The 20,451-nt window shown below is 40.7% G+C and overlaps 1 protein-coding gene across 7 annotated transcripts in view; it reads right to left on the bottom strand.

The window, feature by feature from the left end:
* The window catches only part of LOC143276177 (uncharacterized), a 116,054-nt gene that overhangs the window by 89,967 nt on the left and 5,636 nt on the right, over positions 1 to 20,451 (bottom strand). For 6 of the 7 annotated variants that reach the window (XR_013053515.1, XM_076580602.1, XM_076580604.1 and 3 more), the window contains exons 2-13: positions 17,982 to 18,097; positions 16,943 to 17,010; positions 13,629 to 13,736; positions 13,191 to 13,267; positions 12,718 to 12,841; positions 11,923 to 12,036; positions 10,632 to 10,663; positions 9,840 to 9,996; positions 5,913 to 5,984; positions 2,835 to 2,930; positions 1,187 to 1,348; positions 145 to 237 (exon numbers count right to left, since the gene is read on the bottom strand). Coding sequence is in view for 6 of the 7 variants with exons in the window: in XM_076580602.1 (XP_076436717.1) it covers positions 145 to 237; positions 1,187 to 1,348; positions 2,835 to 2,930; positions 5,913 to 5,984; positions 9,840 to 9,996; positions 10,632 to 10,663; positions 11,923 to 12,036; positions 12,718 to 12,841; positions 13,191 to 13,267; positions 13,629 to 13,736; positions 16,943 to 17,010; positions 17,982 to 18,097 (1,219 nt within the window). In the remaining variant the exon portion in view is untranslated. The remainder of the gene's footprint in view (positions 1 to 144; positions 238 to 1,186; positions 1,349 to 2,834; positions 2,931 to 5,912; positions 5,985 to 9,839; positions 9,997 to 10,631; positions 10,664 to 11,922; positions 12,037 to 12,717; positions 12,842 to 13,190; positions 13,268 to 13,628; positions 13,737 to 16,942; positions 17,011 to 17,981; positions 18,098 to 20,451) is intronic. The other variant, XM_076580606.1, reaches the window with a different exon arrangement.

Raw genomic sequence — 20,451 nt, 5'->3', positions numbered from 1 at the left:
GCGGCTGTCAACAACCTGAAAACACATCAAGCAGGTATGCCACATGCCAACACTACACCAAGCCAAGGAAAGAAAGAGCAGAACAGCCAGGAGGGGCAATACAGATCAATCAGTCAATCAGTCCGTCAATCATTCAGGTCCTACCTGGTGACTGGCCATCTCAGCCTCATGAAGCTCTGCCCTCATTGTCTTCAGTGCCCCCTCGCTCTTCGACAGCCGAGATTTGGTGCTGGCCACCTGCACGGCAGTTTTTCTTTCAACATGTGTACTGACGGTGGTACGGATTGTGATATCAAACAGAAGATAATAAAACTACAGGAAGGAACTATGTAAAATCTCATCTCTCATACTGGCAATTATAAAAGAAGTCAAACAATGAGACATGCTACAGTTTCAGTGTGAGAGAAAATAATGGTGGTGGTGCTGGTTGATGGGTTGTAATGTGTGTGTGATAAAAATGGAAACTGTTCATCAAAGAAAGAAAAAATCAAAACACACGCATTGTAAACAGGAATCACTCAGAGGTTATAGGCCGTAGTTTCATTTTCTCCGTGTTGGCGGATAGTAGTTTGCACAGGACAGGAATGTCAGACCCCTGCCGGAGTCTGCACTAGTTGGATCACGGTTAAGTATGTGTAATTAAAGATGGTGATGGTTGTTGTTGGTGGTGGTGGACATCATCATCGTCATCATAACTGCTAACCTCACCCACCCCCTGACCCTCTCCTACCTCCTCTTTCTTGTGAAGAGAGCAGAGGAGACAGATGATGGTTTATCATCATCAATCATCACCATAATCATCATCATGGCTCCTAAATCTTTCTCTTTCTTGTGGAGGGAGGAGACACAGCCAAGATGGTTTTGTCACTTGATTTTTTAAAATCATCATCAATCATTATCGTCATCATATTCCATCATTGTTGTAACTACTGTCCCCAGTCCTGCCCCACTCGCACCCCCTATACCCCCTACCATCCATACCTCCTCCTCTTTCTTGTGGAGGAAGGAGATAAGGCTGATGATGGTTTTGTCACTTTTTCAATCATCATCAATCATTACCATTATCATCCACCATCATCATTGTAGCTACTGCCCCTCGGTGGACCCCCCCCCAAAAAAAAACCACCCTCCCCAGCCCCCTCCCACCCCCCACTCCTCTCCACCCCCACCACCCCATTCCTCACACCTCTTTCTCTTTCTTGTGGAGGGAGGAGACAAGACCGATGATGGTTTTGTCACGCCGCCCCCCCAGGTGTTTCTCCTCCTCCAGCTCTTTGTTCAGCTGCTGCAGCTGGTTGGTGGCGTCCTTCCATGCCTTCTCCTTCTCCCTCAGCCCCTCCTCCAGCCTCTGGCAGGACACCATTCAACATTCACTTTCCTCTCAATCCACTGGGGTTTGGGCCATTACACACAGATAAAAATGACAAACATGAAAAACAACTTATAACTGAACTGTGTTAACAACACTCACATATCGAATACAGTGTAAACTTCTCAAAATGCACACACACATTCATAGCATATCAAAATAATCAATGCCTAGGAATATTGTGAAGAAAGAAACAATACATCAGTATGCCCTTTGAAAGAAGAGCTATAAAGCTAGCCTTATTAGTAATATTTCTTTGATTTGAAAGTTATAATCTTACCAGACATTTGCCTGCCATCTTTATGAAATTTGAAATCAAAAGAAAAGGTATCCTCGAATTTGATCTACCAAAATTATAACATAACCTAGGACAAAAAAAAAAAGGCACAAGGGAATCAAGTCTTGTCATAAATCATTATGAGAGCATTCCATGATAAAATGAATCTCCAGTCAATGACAAATTACATTTAGGACATAATCTTTAACCCTTTGAGCCCTGACCACCGGTTTACCAGTGGTGGGGAGGGGTGGCATAATGCCTGGCCACCTGCTGAGCAGTGCGTAAACACTTGTCGTGTTTTGCTATTGGATAACTTATATTGAAGAGCCAATCAGAAAAACCGTAATATTCCGACACCAGAAAACGCAGTACCAACATTGCTGCGCCCCCTCACTGTGTTTTGTGCATGTGCTTTGGATAAAAAAGATCGATTTCTACCATGAAGCATGCAGAGTCTCAACCTGACACGCCTCCTTTGATCAAATGATTCTGCATGCTCAGATTCATTTTCAACATCACTATCTGTATCAAAATCATCCGATTCGAATTCCACCTCACTGTCAGAGTAATCATTGTCATACTCTACTTCCAATAAACCATCAAGCATATCAATTACTTGCTGCGTTGTGTACAGTTGTTTTCTCACATGTTTTGTCCCTGATTTCTGCCCTGACAGGCCAGGTTGAGACTTTGCACGCTTCAAGTGTTTGCGCACCGCTCAACCAGTGGCCAGACATTATGTCATTTTTCTCTGCCACCAGTAAAGCGGTGGTCAGGGCTCAAGGGGTTTAATACCAATTATTTGCAAATTTTGACTCAGGAGCTCAGGCAGAAGGGTTAAAATTGCTCAGGAACTCAGGGCTCAAAGGGTTAATCATGTGGTCTATCATGAGAGTGTCCAATTTCAAACTTAGCTTATGGTTACTGCAAGCTACCAATTAAAATTGGACACTATCACAGTACAGAAAGCACAATACTTTCATCATCTCTTCCAGCCTCTGTCAGGGCCTTACTGTCTCCAATAAGAGAGATTTGTAAATAAGAGAGATTCGTTTGTGGTGTAAACACATAAAACAATTCATAAGAATCACAAGTTTACACACACACACATAACACTCTCACACACATTCCACATGCACACTAAAAAACACACACAGACACACACATACACAAATCCTCTTTTACCCCAATGACATCATCCTTGTGATGTAACTGATCCTCCAGCTCAGTGACCTTGACCTCCAGCTGACCCAGGTTATCCTGCTGGTCATCCACCACGTCCTGTGTTCCCCCCAACACACGTACACACACATTACACCATGTACACCTTGGGGCTGCATGCTAATGCAGTTCGTGTCCTTTCAAAACAGCTTCTCCATTCAAATACAACTGCATTATCATATTTGCATGCATGTCATCATGTATTGTGTAATCATACCATATTAAATGTCGCTATGTTCTGTTGGCATTTTCCATATACCCCCATGCCTATTTTTTCTGGAATACACTTTAACCTTGACCTATAGTATACTGCAACATCATATAGCAAGGTCACAGGAGGGAATGACTGATTTTTGTATCAACTATACTGAAAACTTTGTAGCCAGGGTCATATGCCACTTTAAACAGAAAAAAAATCAGGAAAAAAGAGTGAGTGAAAAATCAGATATGCCAATTGGGAAACCTGTACAATACAGATGTACCAATGCCATATCACCCGCTCCAGTAAACCTGCTCATCTCAGATCCTATGTGTAAAGTCCACTATTAAAAAATCAGTGAGCCGCAACTCACAAATGCACTGCACTCTGTAAAACCTGCTCCACAAAGAACACACCTATTTTCCATCATTTCATCACACAGCAAAGGACTACTTCCTTGGAAACAGGAATCTCTAACCAAGTGTTCATCAAAACTTAACATTTCTAACACTGCTATCCACATCTTCATTTGTACAGCCACAAACATGGCTTCAAAGTAGACGTACTTAAAACAACAAAACTAATTCAACATACTGGCCTGACATTATGCAAAACAGTGAGCTTGTTAGTTGGGGTTTTGTTGTTTTGGGGGTTTTTTGTGGTTTTTTTTATTGCTATAGGCATTTTAGGTATCAAAATTCTATTCACCAACAATTTCAATATACAAAAATAAACATATCAAAATTTCATTTATAGGGAGAGACCTGTGGGCTAAATATACCTGAAGATAAGTCGTACTGGATATATATTTGTATTCAAACGCAGATTTCCACAGAGTGAGATTACACACACACACACATACACACACTTTTTTTCTTTCTTTTTTAAATTTACATGAAAAACAACTATCCTACTAATTAAAATTGAGATAAGACTGACACAGACACATTAATTCAAGAACACATAAAAAAAAAATCTTGATCACTCATCAGCATGCTTTTGTACCACTCGTGACTTAAGTTTTCCCTAGCAAGCAGATGAGTAAACTTTTCACACATTCACAAGTGAGCGAAACCGTTCAAAAAACATTTTTAAACACTAACATAACATTAACACCAACATAAAGCAAAAATTCCTTTAACTCTTTTGCCAAACTAGGCAACCTTTGTCGACTAGACCGTCCATCGCCACAGGTGACTTTAGCTGACATCCAGGGGTCTTGTTAAAAGGAATGTTTTTCACACTGTAACAAATCTTGACAGCTGCAGCCAATTTCCCCACCAACAAACAATGACTAACCTTTGCTCCCTAACCCAGTTTGAAGTGAACAAGTCCATTGTGTTGTTTTGACATGAACTGAAGCCTGTGACTGAAAGCATCATATGTGGCCCTAGGGAGTGGTTTTCATGCAGAAACTTGGCAGTGAAAGAGTTAAACACTGACCTAAAGCAAGAATGTCTTCAAACACCAACATAACACAAAGATTGTCTTTGAACACAAATGCATCATGAAAAACAATCAATGCACAAAGTGATAAAAAAATATTTCAACGTAACAAAAAAAACAAACATGCCAGTGTTAACAGAGGAAAGGAAGGACCACCATTCCAGCAATCACAACCTTCCTTCCCCACAATAAAACCAACAACAAAACTCCATGCCCAGTGTGACATGGGGAAAACAAACAAACACTACCACAGTAAGGGATGAGGGCTCCTGATCTGTTACATCCTGGGAATGACAGACCCAGTCTGAATTGTACTGTGCTGTGTTGTACTATATTGTATTCTATTGTATTACTTATCACAACAATTTGTTGGTGTAAAATCCAGCCATCATCCCTTCATTTCTTTCTGTTTTCTGTCTGCAAGGATACTTGTTACATCACTGAAGTGGATTTTCATATAGAATTTTACCAGGGACAATCCTTTCATAGCAAGGATTTTGTTGTTGTTTTTTTGCGCTAAGCACTTGCCGTACATGGGACTTCAGTTAATCATCTCATCCAGCACCTATACCACCAGACAAGAATTGATGGAGTGAAAGTAAAAATCCCAATCTGTATATATACATGGGACTATAACTCATCAAAGCTCATTTCCTAATCAGTGCTTTACCTCTTGGGACATCACTCTCATGCATACTGTGGTGCTCTTATGTACATAAACTGTCAGCACAAACACAGATGATTTCTCAAATCATTATCTTAAATAGTGCGATTACTTTGTAACCAAAACCACAGTTCCTATCAATGCTCAATATGAGATAATTGTGCATGAACACATGCAATCCAGCACTTACACATTCACATAAAGTGCATTATATTTGTAGATAGTGCATTGCAGCCAGTAGATAAGTGCATGCACGCACACACATATGAATGTGAATGCATGTACACACTCATGTGCTCTGCATTCACAACCACAACTCTCTCACTCTCCCCCTCTCACTCACATACACAGAAACACACACACACAGCTCACTCCCTCTCTCTCACTCTCTCCCTGTCTCACAGACCCCATACCACCCAAACACAAATCCAGCCATCAACCAAATGACTAATCCCCAGTGTGTACACTGAGAACTGAGAACTCATGTGTTAACCACATACATCCATACCAAACAGCATGACTCTATACATATGCACGTTCCTCCGTTCTCAACCATCCTCCATTTTTCTCACATCCGCCGCCCACTCCCAGCATCCCCTTTCAATTATTATTGCTGTCTATCACAGAATTTACACTGAATAGCTGAATAAATAATTCATGAATCAATCTATTAATTAAACGGCAGGCAGATCAAGCACACTTGATGGGCACCAGGACCCGAACCTGAACCCACCTGGAGATGGGAGGGAGCAAGGAAGGATTGTCCGTCAATCAGGGAGGTGTCTTTGAGGACCGTGGACAGGCGCTGCAGCATGCACCAGCACAGAGTCATGCACACAGCACAACACAACAAGACACACAGCACAACACAACACACACAAGGCGCAAAGAAACTAACAAGGCAGGCACCAACAGAAAGGATAGGACAGACAGACGTACACATGCTGCACTATTCCACATGCACTCTGTGTGTCTGTGTGTGATCTGTGTATGTGTGAGAAGAGGCTGAGGAATTTCTCTGCAATGAAATAAAAACTGGTGCGGTGAGCAGGAGAGAGAGAGTGTGTGTGTGTGTGTGAGAGAGAGTTTGTGTGTCATGTTTCTATGTGTTGGAGAGAGGCGTTGTGAGTGTATGTAGAGGGTGGGGGGTGTTAACTGTTTGTGTGTGTGTGTGTGTTAAGAGAGAGAGTTCGGGAGTGTCTGTCTGAGCGTGTGTACGTGCAAGTAGGTTTATGCCACACGTAGGAGCGTGTGTGTGTGAACACGTGCATGTTCAACCATGCCTGTGTATACACTGACATGCACACAGGGCAGGACGTGCATATGTGTGCATCCATTCCTCGCAGACACAGCACAACCAAAAAGGAAAGGCAAGAAGAGTTCGTTCATACACAACAGATAGATTCGACAACAAATCAATACTACCACATCATTCAACAAGACATCAGCACATAGTAAAGCAGGGAGATGAAAAAAAAGAAACAAGAGAGGCAAGGCCTTCAAGACTCACTTGTGATACACTTAAAAAAAAAAAAAAATCTAATCGTTAAAATGTGTTCTGTATTTGTTATTATAAAGCTTCGCGTTAAAAAAAAAAAAAAAAGTCCTAACCAGATTCGAACCCCACGTGTTCGGGTGAGAAGAAACTGCCTTATCCATTACACTATCGTGGCTCCTTAACTGACGTTCTAAAATTTAACATTTGAACATACTTTTTTAAAGGGCAATAAATCAATTGCGGTATTCGCAGTGAGAATGCTGTTTAAATCATATTATTCTGGTGTATCTTGGGCATTCAAAAAATCTTTAAGGGCAATAAAAAATTCTTTTTAATGGCTATCGCCGCAATCACACTGCAACATTTAGCCATTTTCACTAGATCTAGATAGATGTACAAGTTTAGTTACACCCGCTAGGAATGTAGTATGACACGGTCGATTCAATTTCTCTTTTATGTTCATTCTAGTTTTATAGTTTTAAAGTTGATATGAAAATTTAGTATTTTGTTAAACTAATAACATGTAGAGCCAAGTACAAGTACTTCTAAACGTCGTAAGAAGTGAAAAGGACTTCATTTTGAGAAAAGTCCATACTGGAAATTTTTTCGTTTCATCGTGATCAGTTCAAGGGTATTAACTCGCATGGTTTACAATTTTTAACTGTGAATTCCGACTGATTCTGTGGATATTTTTATGGCAGTTTGGGGCATAATCCAGTAAGTGATGAGGCGTTCACAAATCTTTCTCTGAATAAATATTTAACGGTCTCCTTCTCCAACTTTCCATCACATGTTATCATGTATTGTCCATTGAATATAGGATTGGACAGGCAGGTCAACAACTTGAAACAAAATGGCGTCGTTTGCGTTCGCGAAGAATATGAGCACGCGCTTTGAATGTGTATAAATATGTGTACGCAACTGATTTTTGCCCATGACCTTCAGGGCTCAGCCAACAGATCTGTAAAGTCCACTCGTCGTATTGATTTTAATATTTTCCGAAAAAGACCACTTGGTTGAATGAACATAGTGAAAGCCCTGTACACTGAGAGTAAAACACACAAGCTTTTTATGTACTGAGTATAATTTCAAAATGTAATGTTTAAGATGAGAAAGATCAGTTTAAAGCAAATTAAGTCCCCTAGCATTAATTGCAGAGTAATTTCCCTTTTTTACTATCTGCACCAAAACGTTTGCAAAATAAATAAAACTTCTATGCTTAGCAAAAGAAGTTCCTGTTTGAACAAAAAATGATAATTATGACTGCTCTTGTTGTTGTGCCAGAATATCAGATCAAAGTGCCAAGTTTAGAGAATACAAAAAATATAAATATAACAGTAAATGCAGTTTCCATACAATTAGGCTTCTTTTTTTTTTTTTTTTTTTTTTTTTGTTCCCGTCCCAGAGGTGCAATATTGTTTTAAACAAGATGACTGGAAAGAACTGAATTTTTCCTATTTTTCTGCCTAATTTGGTGTCAACTGACAAAGTATTTGCAGAGAAAATGTCAATGTTAAAGTTTACCACAGACACACAGACAGACACACACACACACACAGAAAACCGAACACCAGGTTAAAACATAGAATCACTTTGTTTACACAAGTGAGTCAAAAAGACATGAGTGCTGAAAATCAGTAAGTATGTCTTCAAAGAAAGAAAAGGGTAAGGAAAACTACAACAAACATTTAGTGATGTGCCTGAAGGCTGTTTGTGAAAGGTAGAATTCTACATACCCGAAAGACCAATGCAAAATTTGCAAGAGATCAGAATGAAAATTACATCAACCTTATCATCAATGTGTAGATTAACAGACTCAAAATTTTTGCACAATTATCAAGATCTTTGCTGCAAAGCTTTTCTTTCTCATGAGGGAGCAAAAATCTGACTTTGTAAGCAAATTTTACCAAACTGGGCAGAACACTTCTCAAAATGAGGCAGTGTCTGATGAGATCCCTCTCTACCAGGTCCATTAGTTGAGCACAACATTCCCTTGTTAGCGGCATTATTTCTTGAAGAGATCTCCATCAAAACCAAGCTCCTTAGTCAGGTTGTTGTAAGCACCCTGCTGCTGCCTCAGCTTCAAAACATTGTTCACCCAAATTCCATGCTTCCCTTCTGCTTAACATCTTTTTTTCCATGGTAACATAAACTGCATTAAAAACTTTTTTTTCAACACAAGAGTGTCTGCTTTGATTGTACTAGTGCCATGGTTTAAATCAAAACTGGTGAATATTTTTTTGTGTCAATAGACATATGTCTCTTTTTTTCTTCACATAAAAATATTACATGAATGTTTCTCATGCAAGTTTTGCTCTTTTTTTCAGGTCTATGGAATTCTACCTTAACAAAGGAGACAAAGGAAATGTGTGCACAGGAGCTGAAGGTGTTGAACAAGGCAAAGAAACAAAAAGGGAAACTGCCAGAAAAAATGGAGAAAACATCTGGGCTTTGTGTGTGTGTGTGTGTGTGTGTGTGTGTGTGTGTGTGTGTGTGTGTGTGTTTCAACATATAGACTAGATTTGTAAGATGCATACTATGCTATGTCTGCAAAACAAATTCATCATGCAAACCAAAAACAGAGAGAGAGATGGGGAGAGATAGGGAGAGAGATGTATAGATTAATGGGAAAATGTGTGAACATAACCATGCTATACAGGTAACAATGCAGTACACCAGGTACTACGAAAGAGCCCTAAATACTTTCCAAGATGATTCATGAATCAACACTATCATCATCAATCAGTGAGAGAACAAAAAAATCAATGGCAAGTTTCATCACAGAACAGAAAAATAATAAATAAATAAGCACGCCCTTTTATATTTTTTCTAAAGAAAAAAGCAGATGAAACTTGAAACAGAAGAACAGTGTTTCACTCCTTGTCTACAAATCAAGCAGCATCTACAGATTTTGTGTCTCCTGGTTTTTACTGACAGCATGTTTGTAAAAACATGGGAAATATGATGATGCAAGATTCTCTCTATATCTCTCCACCCATGTAAGGCTTACAGAGTATCTTAAACATGCCTATCTGGCCCACAACACACCCAACAGGGATTGTAGGGGAATCATTAACGAACTTGTTTGACCCACGACACGCCTATACACAGATAACGGGGGATCTTAAATGCGCGCATCTGACCCAAGACGCGCCCACTGACCTCCACATCACGACCCCTACGCTGCAGGTCTTTTTCCAGCTGCTGCACTCGGTGCTGCGCTGTGTCACGCTGACCCAGCGTCTCCTGCAGCCTGCGCTGAAGGTCGTCAAGGTCACGGGCATGGCTGTCCGACTCCAACTGAAGAGCTGAGATCTCCCTGGAACAACAAGGAGGGGTCTTGTGATACTGTGGGGGTGTGACTAATGTTTGTAATACTGGACAGTCTACGCTGGTAAATTTGCAAATTTTGCCATGTGCCTCCCTAAACCTATCCCTATCACATTCTTTGATTGTATCTGGCTACTACTCCTACGCTCACTTGCATTCATGTATGAGTGGGTTTTACATGTATCACCGTTTTTATCTGGCCATGAAGACAGTCATACTTTATTCTGGGGGAGTGTATGCTGGGTATGTTATGTTTCTACAACCCACCGAACGGTGACATTGATTATATGATCTTTAACATGCATATTTGATCTTTTGCATGTGTATACATGCAAATGGGATTATGACACGAGTAGGTCTGTACATCTGTCAACCGGGGACTCTGGAAGAAAAAATCTATCTTTAACCCAGAGACATTCAAACCACCTGTACCGTCAAAGGAGTCCATCACAGGTGAGAATTATTTCAACACAGTCTGCAGTAGTTGAACTTTCCATTTTCTTCATATATGGCAAAAACTATGAAATAACCTTTAAATCAGGAAAACAATGAGAATCTCACACACAAACCCACAAAGTTTTGCCATGACAACTGATACACGAATTTAGCAAGGCAATCACTGACCTTTCCTTCATTTCTATGGCATCCCTCAGTTTCTGAAACACAAATAGCACAGAAAAATATGTTTAATCCAACAGTGTCACACAAGCAATAAATAAAACAATAAATCCATAAGCAAAGGAAAACCTTTCACAAACCTTTCCAGTTTCCATGCTCATTCCAATATCTACAATGAAACACTTACAAGATTGAAGAGACAGCCTGCTTTGGAGGGTAAATGTTCTTTTTCTGAGAATTCCTATGGAGCAATAAATGCTGTGCACTGTGCTCTCTGTGTGGGGGGAGGGAGGAAAGGGTGGAAGAAAAAGTGAGTGGTTCTCTGTGTGTGTGACATGACACACCCACCTGAGTGCTGTACAATATGTGTGTGAGTGGAGCGGGGAAGGAAGGAATGAAAGAAGGAAGAATCAACACTTCACTGGTTCTCTGTGTGAGACACACCCATCTAAGCACTGTACAAAGTGTCTGTGTGGGGAGTGAGGAAGGAAGGAAGGAAGGAAGAAAAGAAGGAAGCAGTTCACTGGTTCTTTACATGTGACACACCCATCTGATCACCGCAGAAGGTAAGTGCAGAGTGGGGAAGGAAGGAAAGGAATGAAGAGCAAGCAGTTCACTGGTTCTCCGTGTAACACACCCACCTGAGCGATGTATAATGTGTCCATGTGTGGAGCGGTGAAGGAAAGAAAGAAGGAAGGAAGCAGTTCACTGGTTCTCTATGTGTGGTACACCCACCTGAACACTGTACAATGTATGTGTGTGTGGAGTGAGGGAGGAAAGAAAGAAGAAAGCAGTTCACTGCTTCTCTATGTGTGGTACACCCACTTGAACACTGTACAATGTATGTGTGTGTGGAGTGAGGGAGGAAAGAAAGAAGAAAGCAGTTCACTGCTTCTCTATGTGTGGTACACCCACTTGAACACTGTACAATGTATGTGTGTGTGGAGTGAGGGAGGAAAGAAAGAAGAAAGCAGTTCACTGCTTCTCTATGTGTGGTACACCCACTTGAACACTGTACAATGTATGTGTGTGTGGAGTGAGGGAGGAAAGAAAGAAGAAAGCAGTTCACTGGTTCTCTATGTGTGGTACACCCACCTGAACACTGTACAATGTATGTGTGTGTGGAGTGAGGGAGGAAAGAAAGAAGAAAGCAGTTCACTGGTTCTCTATGTGTGGTACACCCACCTGAACACTGTACAATGTATGTGTGTGTGGAGTGAGTGAGGAAGGAAGGAAGGAAAGAAGAATGGAAGGAAGAGTGTGCAGTTAACTCGTTCTCTACGTGTGACACACCCACCTGAGCGCCGATGGCCGACTGTTGCTGATCTATCTCCATCTGTTGAAGCCGCACCTCCAGGTCATTCATCCTCTCCCTCCCTGACTCCAGCTCATCTCGGGCATCCTCCGCATCCTGGGGACACATCATCACCACACTCATGGATTGATAAGGATACTTATATATATATAACGCCTACCTTCTGTCAGAGACTAAGCTCTAAGCACTTTACAAACACAGAGTCATTTGCACAACAGTGTGCCTACCTGGTAGAGTCAACTGACAGCTGCCTTTAGGCGCTCATCATTCCTTTCCTGTGTCATTCAGTCAGATTTCAGTCATTCACACACACACTAACACACACTAACACACACACATATGTATTTCACTACAAAATTTAGCCAAAGAGAAATCTCACGCTGCCGTGGGTTACTTTACATGCTCAAAGTGCATGCTACACACAGAACCTCCGGTTATCATCTCATCTGAATGGCAAACATCCAGACCACTGCTCCAGGTCTAAAAATTCTGAAAAAATTCTGACAAGTGTTGGATTCACATATATATCCAATTCTAGTCATCTAACCAACTGGTTACCAGGCATTTCTAAATAAGCAAATACAACAGGAAATGCTTCATACGATGTCAACAGACACACTTACATTTATACATACACACACTCACAAACCTTTATACACACTGATATAAAATTGCATGCATGTATGCACACACACACACACACACACATGGATACACACACACGCAAACACACACACACACACAGCTATTCAAAACAAATGTCATGGCATCAGCGACCTGCAAGGCTTTCTGCAGGTCAGAGCGCAGTTCCTCAGTGTACTTATGGTGCTGCTCTTCCAGAGATTTCTTCACACTGTCTATGTCACTCTGCTGGCTGGACGTCAGCGTTTCCATCGCTTGGCTGCAAATAAACAAATAAACATAATAAAACAATTATTTCTTCCATGCACGTTTGTGTGTGCATGTGTGTTGTTGTATGCTTTTTCTCTGATGCATAACTGTAAAGCGCTTTGAGAAGCCTGAAATCTCTATATGAATGTAGTGTAACATTCTTGTCCATGCATATAAGCACTAACACACACACACATACTACATAGGAATTTTTTTTCCATGAACATCTGACTCCAACCAACAAATCCTTCACCAATTCAATAACTCATTTATCTTGAATGTTCATGAAATTATCACTTCCCCCCAAAAAAATGAAACATACCTTCTAGCAGTCTCCTCAGAGACCTTAAAAGCCTTACCTGGCTTTACGAAGCAGCTCCTGTTTATCCTCCAGTTCCTTCTTGAGACTCTGTACATTGACTTTGAGCTCAATGTTCTGAAAATGAACCATTCATTTTACAGAAGAAAAGTAAAACATTTTGAACATTAATTCCCAAGATGACAAAAAAATAATTACTTCAAAACACAAAACAATAAACTATTCACAATGATTCTTTTATTTCATATAACTGAGTATTAAAATCTTTCATTCATCTATTCCCAGACAAATAACAAAATCCCTATAAAATTTTTTTTAAATACCACACTACAGTAAACTATTCACACTATCGCAGGTACATTACCTGACATATATTGAGAAGAATTATGTTGCAATCCAGAGAAAACACAGTTAACAAGTTACAGTAAAATCTATTCAAAGATGCACTGAGAAAAACACACAGCCCCAAACAACTGACCGTTTTGAAGACATCCTCCCCGTCCCCATATTTCTGCTGCATGCGCTCCTCCAGAAAGTAGATGCGCAGCTTGAGGCTGAAGTTCTCCTTCTTCAGGTCTGTGATTTGCTGCAGCCACACACACAGCACAAGGCATCATCAACTGCAGGGCCAAAAAAATCATGAATAATTTTCATAATGTCCTTGGGACAATTACATCTTTCTGCGTCCAGGGGGCTGCATCTCCCATGTGTATGTGTTTGTACAAGTGAGCTTTTACATGTATTACCGGTTTTACCTTGCTTTGTACCCAGCCACACTCCATTTTCAGGGGTGTGCATGCTGGGTATGTTCTCACTTCCATAACCCAATGAATGTTGACATGAGTTACAGGAACCTCAACAAGCACATTTGATTTTCTCCATGTGAATACACATGAAGGTAATTCAAGCACCAGCACGTCTGCAAATATGTTGAACTGGGCGACTACAAAAAAATCTCTAAGTCTAACCTAACCCACCAGGTGCACCAAAACCAGGGACTGGACTTGGGGGAAACTCAGGCAAGAATCCAGCACTTGAATCATACAGCCACTGCACCCGTTTGTGACCAAATTAATTTCCAAACCTTTTTCTAGACCTTATCCAGAACCAGACTGAAAATTTCTCATACCATAAACAAAGCCAAAGTGAATTAAAACAAAAAAGCAAGAAAACTGTCTGCTACACATTATCCTCATATTTTTCTTCTTCGTAAACTGCTTGTACAAATTGATCAACCAGATCAATTTAAACTGCAAATGCCACTTTACAACACTTCATAAAAAGACAGCAAAAATACTGATAAAAAAATATATGTATGTAAGTTACTATTTTCCAGGGCTGAGAAAATCCTTTCCACAAAGTGAGCTTAGCACTGCAGGGATTGTTTGTGCAACCAAGCTATTTATTTAACATCACAAGAAAACTAGAACAATTGTGTTTTCATCTTTCAGGTGCATTTCACTGTGACATCAGCACAGTTTGTGCCAACCCACTATAAAGGAGGCAGCACTGAAGTACTGTAGCAGAATTGGTCAGGTTATTGCAATACTGGACTTCTGACCAGTGTTCACCAGTGCTCAGGTCTCCAAGCCCCATTTCAGCATGATGTTGCATCCCTGAGAAATGCACTTTGCTCTGATTTTCCTCACTCCACGCAGGTGAAAATGGGTGCCTGATATCTGTTGGGGAAGGTTAAAACGGTGGAATAAGAGGACTGGGCTCTGCCTTCCTGTGCCGAGCCCTGGACACAGTGGATGCAAAATCACTGTCGTGATGGCCGTTATAGGCTGTGCAACCTTTAGCCTTTAAGTTTATCCAGAACCATTAAATACACCCAACATGGACTCCATTTTACACACCTGAAAAATACTGCCTTCTGCAGCCATCCCTCACATTCACCAATTTCGGCAGCCAAATCTCTTCCGGTTTATCCAATCAAATCAAATCATTTTGCTCACAGCACAGCTGACTGAAAAGTGGCCATTTCAGGGCTGTCTCTCCAATCAGTCTGTATCACTTACACAACTAAGCAGAATGAAAGTCTCTACAAAAAGAAAATTGTGCGGACTTTGTTAAATATTCCTCATTCAGAATGAGCTGTCATTTTTGCTGCTCCATCTTCTGAAGCCTATACATGATGAGCCCATGACATTTTTTTTTTCTCAAGCTACAAAATGAGTAATTTCATCCAAACTGTAAACATACACCTTTTAAAACCACATTTAGTGTGTAAGAAAAAAAAGTGTCATTCAAACTAAGTATTCAAAGAAATTAAATCAAAAGTATATTATTTAGAATACATGCACCCAACTCCTGCTGCCTTCAGCCACAATCGTACACAGCCCTAACATTGTTTTAAAAGCTACATTCTGCACAGCCCTATCATTGTTTTAAAAACTACGTTCAAATCACACAGCACAGGTGCCCCTTTTCCTCTTCTTAAGGACTGACACCCTGACCGTCTCTCTTCAGTTCAGAAATGACAGACACAATTCCACATTTCCCTCTCCCTCAGAAACACAGGCACCAAACTGAGCCATCTGCCCAGCAGTAGCTCCAAGCACCATACTACAGATCAGAAAAATGAAAAGGGGTCACCCTGTCAATTATGAAGGCCATCAATACTTTACATATTCTGGAAGTTATCATAGCCCCCCCCCCCCACCCCCCACCCCCCACCCCCCTCCCCCAGCCCCACCCCTTGTTGTGACCAATGTCAAATGACAACAATCCCCTTGGAAAGGAGACGATGTGTAAAGATGAAAAACAGACAAACATATGTTTACACATTTGCTGTCTGCACATTTTAAAAACATGAAGCACTTTGTTCCAAAAGCAGCCACAAAGGAAGAAATATGAGCTGGAGTTTATTACACATCCCTGATGATCTGCTTCTACAATCTACTTCTCTACCTCTCTCTGTGTCTCTGTTTGTCTGCCTGTCTCTCTGTCTGTTTATCTCGGAGTCTCTCTCTCTCTCTCTCTGTGTCTCTCTCCACCCCTCTCTGTCTCTCTCTCACTCCTATCTCTCTCTCTACCTCACTCTCTCAAACACATACACATGCACACACAGAGACACACACATGCACATCCCCGCCCCTCCATTACAAATATATTTACACACACACAACCCTCCCCCCACCCCAACTACCTTTCCCCCACACCCCATCACACACCACCCCACACAATGTGCAAGAGAGGAACTGATATTCTGGCCACCAGCCAGAAGTCTGCAACAGTGCCAGAGGTGACGCCTGACTTTTTTTTTACAACACAACCACTCAACCCGCATGCCCTGTGCGTCTATCTTGACAGATAAATCTCTGGCATGAAATGTGTTGACAATGGCTCCTTTCTGTCAAAAGAACCCCCATGATGACGACTCTATTCTATCACCATTAATATCAGCTGATGCCTCCTTGTTGTAGACTTCATTCAGAAGAAGAAGGTAGTTGGAAGAAGAAGAAAGAGGAGGAGGAGGAAGAAGGCCATCGGGTCAATGAATTTCTAACCACTGTGTCTGGGGCTCCACACAGGAAGGCATGGCTCAATCCTCTCCTTCTGCTGCTTCTATCCTTCCCAAACCCAAAGCCAAACACTGTACCCACACCTGGGTTGTGTGAGGAAAATCTAAGTTGAGTGCCTTTCCTGGGGACACAACACCATGCTCAAACTGGGCCTTGAACCCTGGTCACTGGTGAACACTGGACAGGGAGCCCTGCACCTAACCGATTTTGCCACAGCGCCTCCTAATAAACTGTTAAAAAAACTGATAAGTGATGAGAAACTCACCTGGTCATATTCTTTCATTGTGCGACCTCGCACTGGAGACATTCGCCCACTGTTGGATTTACCCAGCACTGAAAAAATCCCAAAACAGTAACATTTCAATATTCTGTAGTGCAGTCGTAAGCACATGCACACATGTTCGTGCATGTGCACTTGCATCTGTGTGTGTGTGTGTGTGTGTGTGTGTGTGTGTGTGTGTGTGTGTGTCTATGTGTCTATGTGTCTGTGTGCGTGTGTGGTGCTTCATCCTTTGCAGCCTAAAAAAATACAGCCCCTGATTATGTTTTGTTTTTATGTTTCTAGGAACAATGAAGATGGTGACAATAATGTTATCAACGGAGATCTCAATTTCTTTTTGCTCAAGATAGCATGACAGGGCTAAAAACCTCAGCTACTTCCTGATAAACTCTGCTTCCTTTTCTATCCATCAGGAAAGTGCCGCAGAGCAAAGATAAATATCCTGACAAACAATCATTCAACATTAAATTGTAAAAACAAAGATGATCTCCATGAATATAGAAGCAAACAAAGAATTGTGTGTGAACTGAAATGAAATTATGTGAGGCAAAATGGAGAAAAAATGCACAAATGCATAACTGAAAAAAACAGTGCACTTTGTAAAATAATAATAATAAATAAATAAACAAACAAATAAATAAATAAAACAACAACAAAAAATCATCAGGAAGGTGACACTGTCAGAAAATAAATCTGTTCGATATAAAATAAATCTGTTCGATATAAAATATAAATAATAATATTCACAAAGTGAATTTGTTCCATAAGAATAACTTTCACCAAATGAACTTGTTTTACGAAAATATAAGACTCACAAAATAAATCTGTTTCGTGAATACAATACATTCACAAAGATGATGCTACTGACCGTGAGGTCACAATCTACATTCTACGTGTACCTGACAAAACTCAATGTCAACACAGTTTGATTTGAACACTACATGTTAGCACTACAAGGAGTATTCATAAACTTCAATTAGGAGTATTCATCTACAAGTACATCCTGTCCACAAAATTCACTCACAGTTTGGAAAGAGCAAAGCTGAGCCGGGGGACATGATACGTGAGCTAGATGCGCTGACATCATGACTGCTGGGGTCACTGCCTAGCGTGACCTCCGGTAGATCGATCATGTTGCTACTGGAAACACAGAAAGGACAGCAAAAATTGAGCAGCAACTCACGACAAATATTCTGTTTCGATGACCAACACTGACAATGGAAAGTCATTTTTTGTCATTTTCATTTGATTTAGTCAAGACAAAATAGCTGTCCAAAGAAGATCAGGTTATAAGTGTTATTAAATAGAAAAATAACAAAAATGAGAGATCAAAAGTCACTTGCTCAAGTTTAAAGTAACAAACACTTGAAGAAGCTGAAAACATAGCACTGAACTTTTTTTTTTAAAGCTATATTAACAGAACTTGAATAGACAATAGTCTTCATTATTACATTTAGCAGAATTAAAATAGATCTATACAACAGATAGACAGAGGGTAAGAGTCAGATGCATTTAAATTCACCTAATACTTTTTAATTTTATCTTAAAATCAAGAACAAATATATACTGAACACAAATTCAAACAACTAAAACATTTCTCCAACTGGTAAAAAGCTAACCAAAATGATAATAATAATAATAATAATAATAATAGTAATGTACATCTATATAGCGCCCTTTTTCTCTAAGACTTCTGGAGCACAGGGCGCTTTATATGAAAGAAAAAGTTATCAATTACATGAAATTGATGAATCATTCATGACCACTCTCTCAAAACCTCTCCCTGCCATGCAACCCCCCCCCCCTTCCTCCCCCCACTCACCCTCTCATTTGTCATGCATCCAAAGTGAGCTGACAAGGATGGTGTTGGAGAAGAAGGAAGCTGAGACAAAGTTTATACTAATACTGCGTAATAGACAGGTTTTTAGTGAAGAGCGAAAGACAGAGATAGAACCAGATGCACTGATAATAGTGATATGATGCGGAAGGTCGTTTCTACTTCCAGATATGAGGAGCAGCAAAGAAGAAAGAACGTTTACCATAGGTTCTTGTACTGACACAAGGAAGTTTCTGAAGGTAACAGTCGGAGTCTAACAAAACACTCACCAGACAAACAATTCAGTCTCTCAGTCATTACAAATGCAGCTGGCCAGTAAAATATCAAAGATCTGTGATGCCTACTACTGTGACAAGAGATTTAAATGACTGATGGACAGGTTGAATTGCCTCTTTCCATGTCTGTGGTGTCATTAACAGGAACCACTGTAGTCCCACTAACGGGTAAAAAATTTTGAATGCAAAAATCTTGACCAATTACTCGGAAATGAATTTCAAACTGACTGGCACATCTTTTTCCATATCAAAATCAACATGAACGCAGCTAAACATAACAAAATATATATTAATCTATAAAACAAAAGTTCAATCAAGACTTTGAACCAAAAATGACCAATCCCGACCTGGGAAAATCAGCAGCATTAGTTTTTATCCGACTCTCAGGCCCCAAAGATGATGACAAAATTTTATGGATTGTAATCCTCAAACTTTTGAACTTGTGTTTCTAAAGGCCTTTCTCCCTCATTCCCCCTTCCTCCCTTCCCACCCACCACGCTCCGACCCCCATCACCTTCTCAACTCATTCTTCCCTCACCTGCCTACTGTAAACAACTGTCATCAGCCAGTGCTGTTAGCACATGTATGGGTATGAATAATGGTGCCGGTGGGCTATGGTAGTAAGGGCAATACTACAGCTGGTGTGTGTACATCACCCACAAGGATTGTTGGCAGTGGCAGCAGTCATTCCACAACTTTTTTGGGGGAGGAGCGGGTGTGTGTGTGTGTGTGTGTGTGTGTGTGTCTGTGTTTTGTGTGTGTGTGTGTGTGTGTCTGTCTGTGTTTTGTGTGTGTGTGTGTGTGCGTGTGTGTGCACAGACCTGCATTAATCATATAATGAATAAACAGAGTTGTCTTTCAATGGTGGCAAGGGAAAACAATTCATCTTTTTTTTTCTTCTTTTCTAAGCAATGTGAAACATGAGTATGATCATATTCAAAATGGTAATTACATCCCTTTAAAACACATCAATCACTGCTTTGTATGTGTGTGTGTGTGTGTGTGTGTGTGTGTGTGTGTGTGTGTGTGTGTGTGTGTGTGTGTGTGTGCCTGTGTGTGTCTGTGTCTGTGTCTCTTTGTCTGTCAGTCAGTGGGTGTGAGCATGTGAGTAAGACAAATAATAAAGTGTGTGTGCATGTGTGTGAGTGTGTGTGTGTGTGTGTGTGTGTGTGTGTGATTGTGAATGTGTGCACGGTGTCAGTGTGTCTACCCTGTGTGTGTACAGATCTACATATGTGTGTGTGTGTGTGTGTGTGTGTGTGTGTGTGTGTGTGTGTGTGTGTGTGTGTGTGTGAACTGTCACCGTGAATCTGTCCACTGTGTGTGTCTGTCCTTCTGTCTGTGTCAGCAGATATGTATGCAGATATGCATGACTGTGTATG

Source organism: Babylonia areolata, chromosome 31, assembly GCF_041734735.1.
Source record: "Babylonia areolata isolate BAREFJ2019XMU chromosome 31, ASM4173473v1, whole genome shotgun sequence".
NCBI classification, from domain to species: domain Eukaryota; kingdom Metazoa; phylum Mollusca; class Gastropoda; order Neogastropoda; family Buccinidae; genus Babylonia; species Babylonia areolata.
Note: the sequence above shows the minus strand (reverse complement) of the source record. Positions and strands in the feature narration are given on the sequence as shown.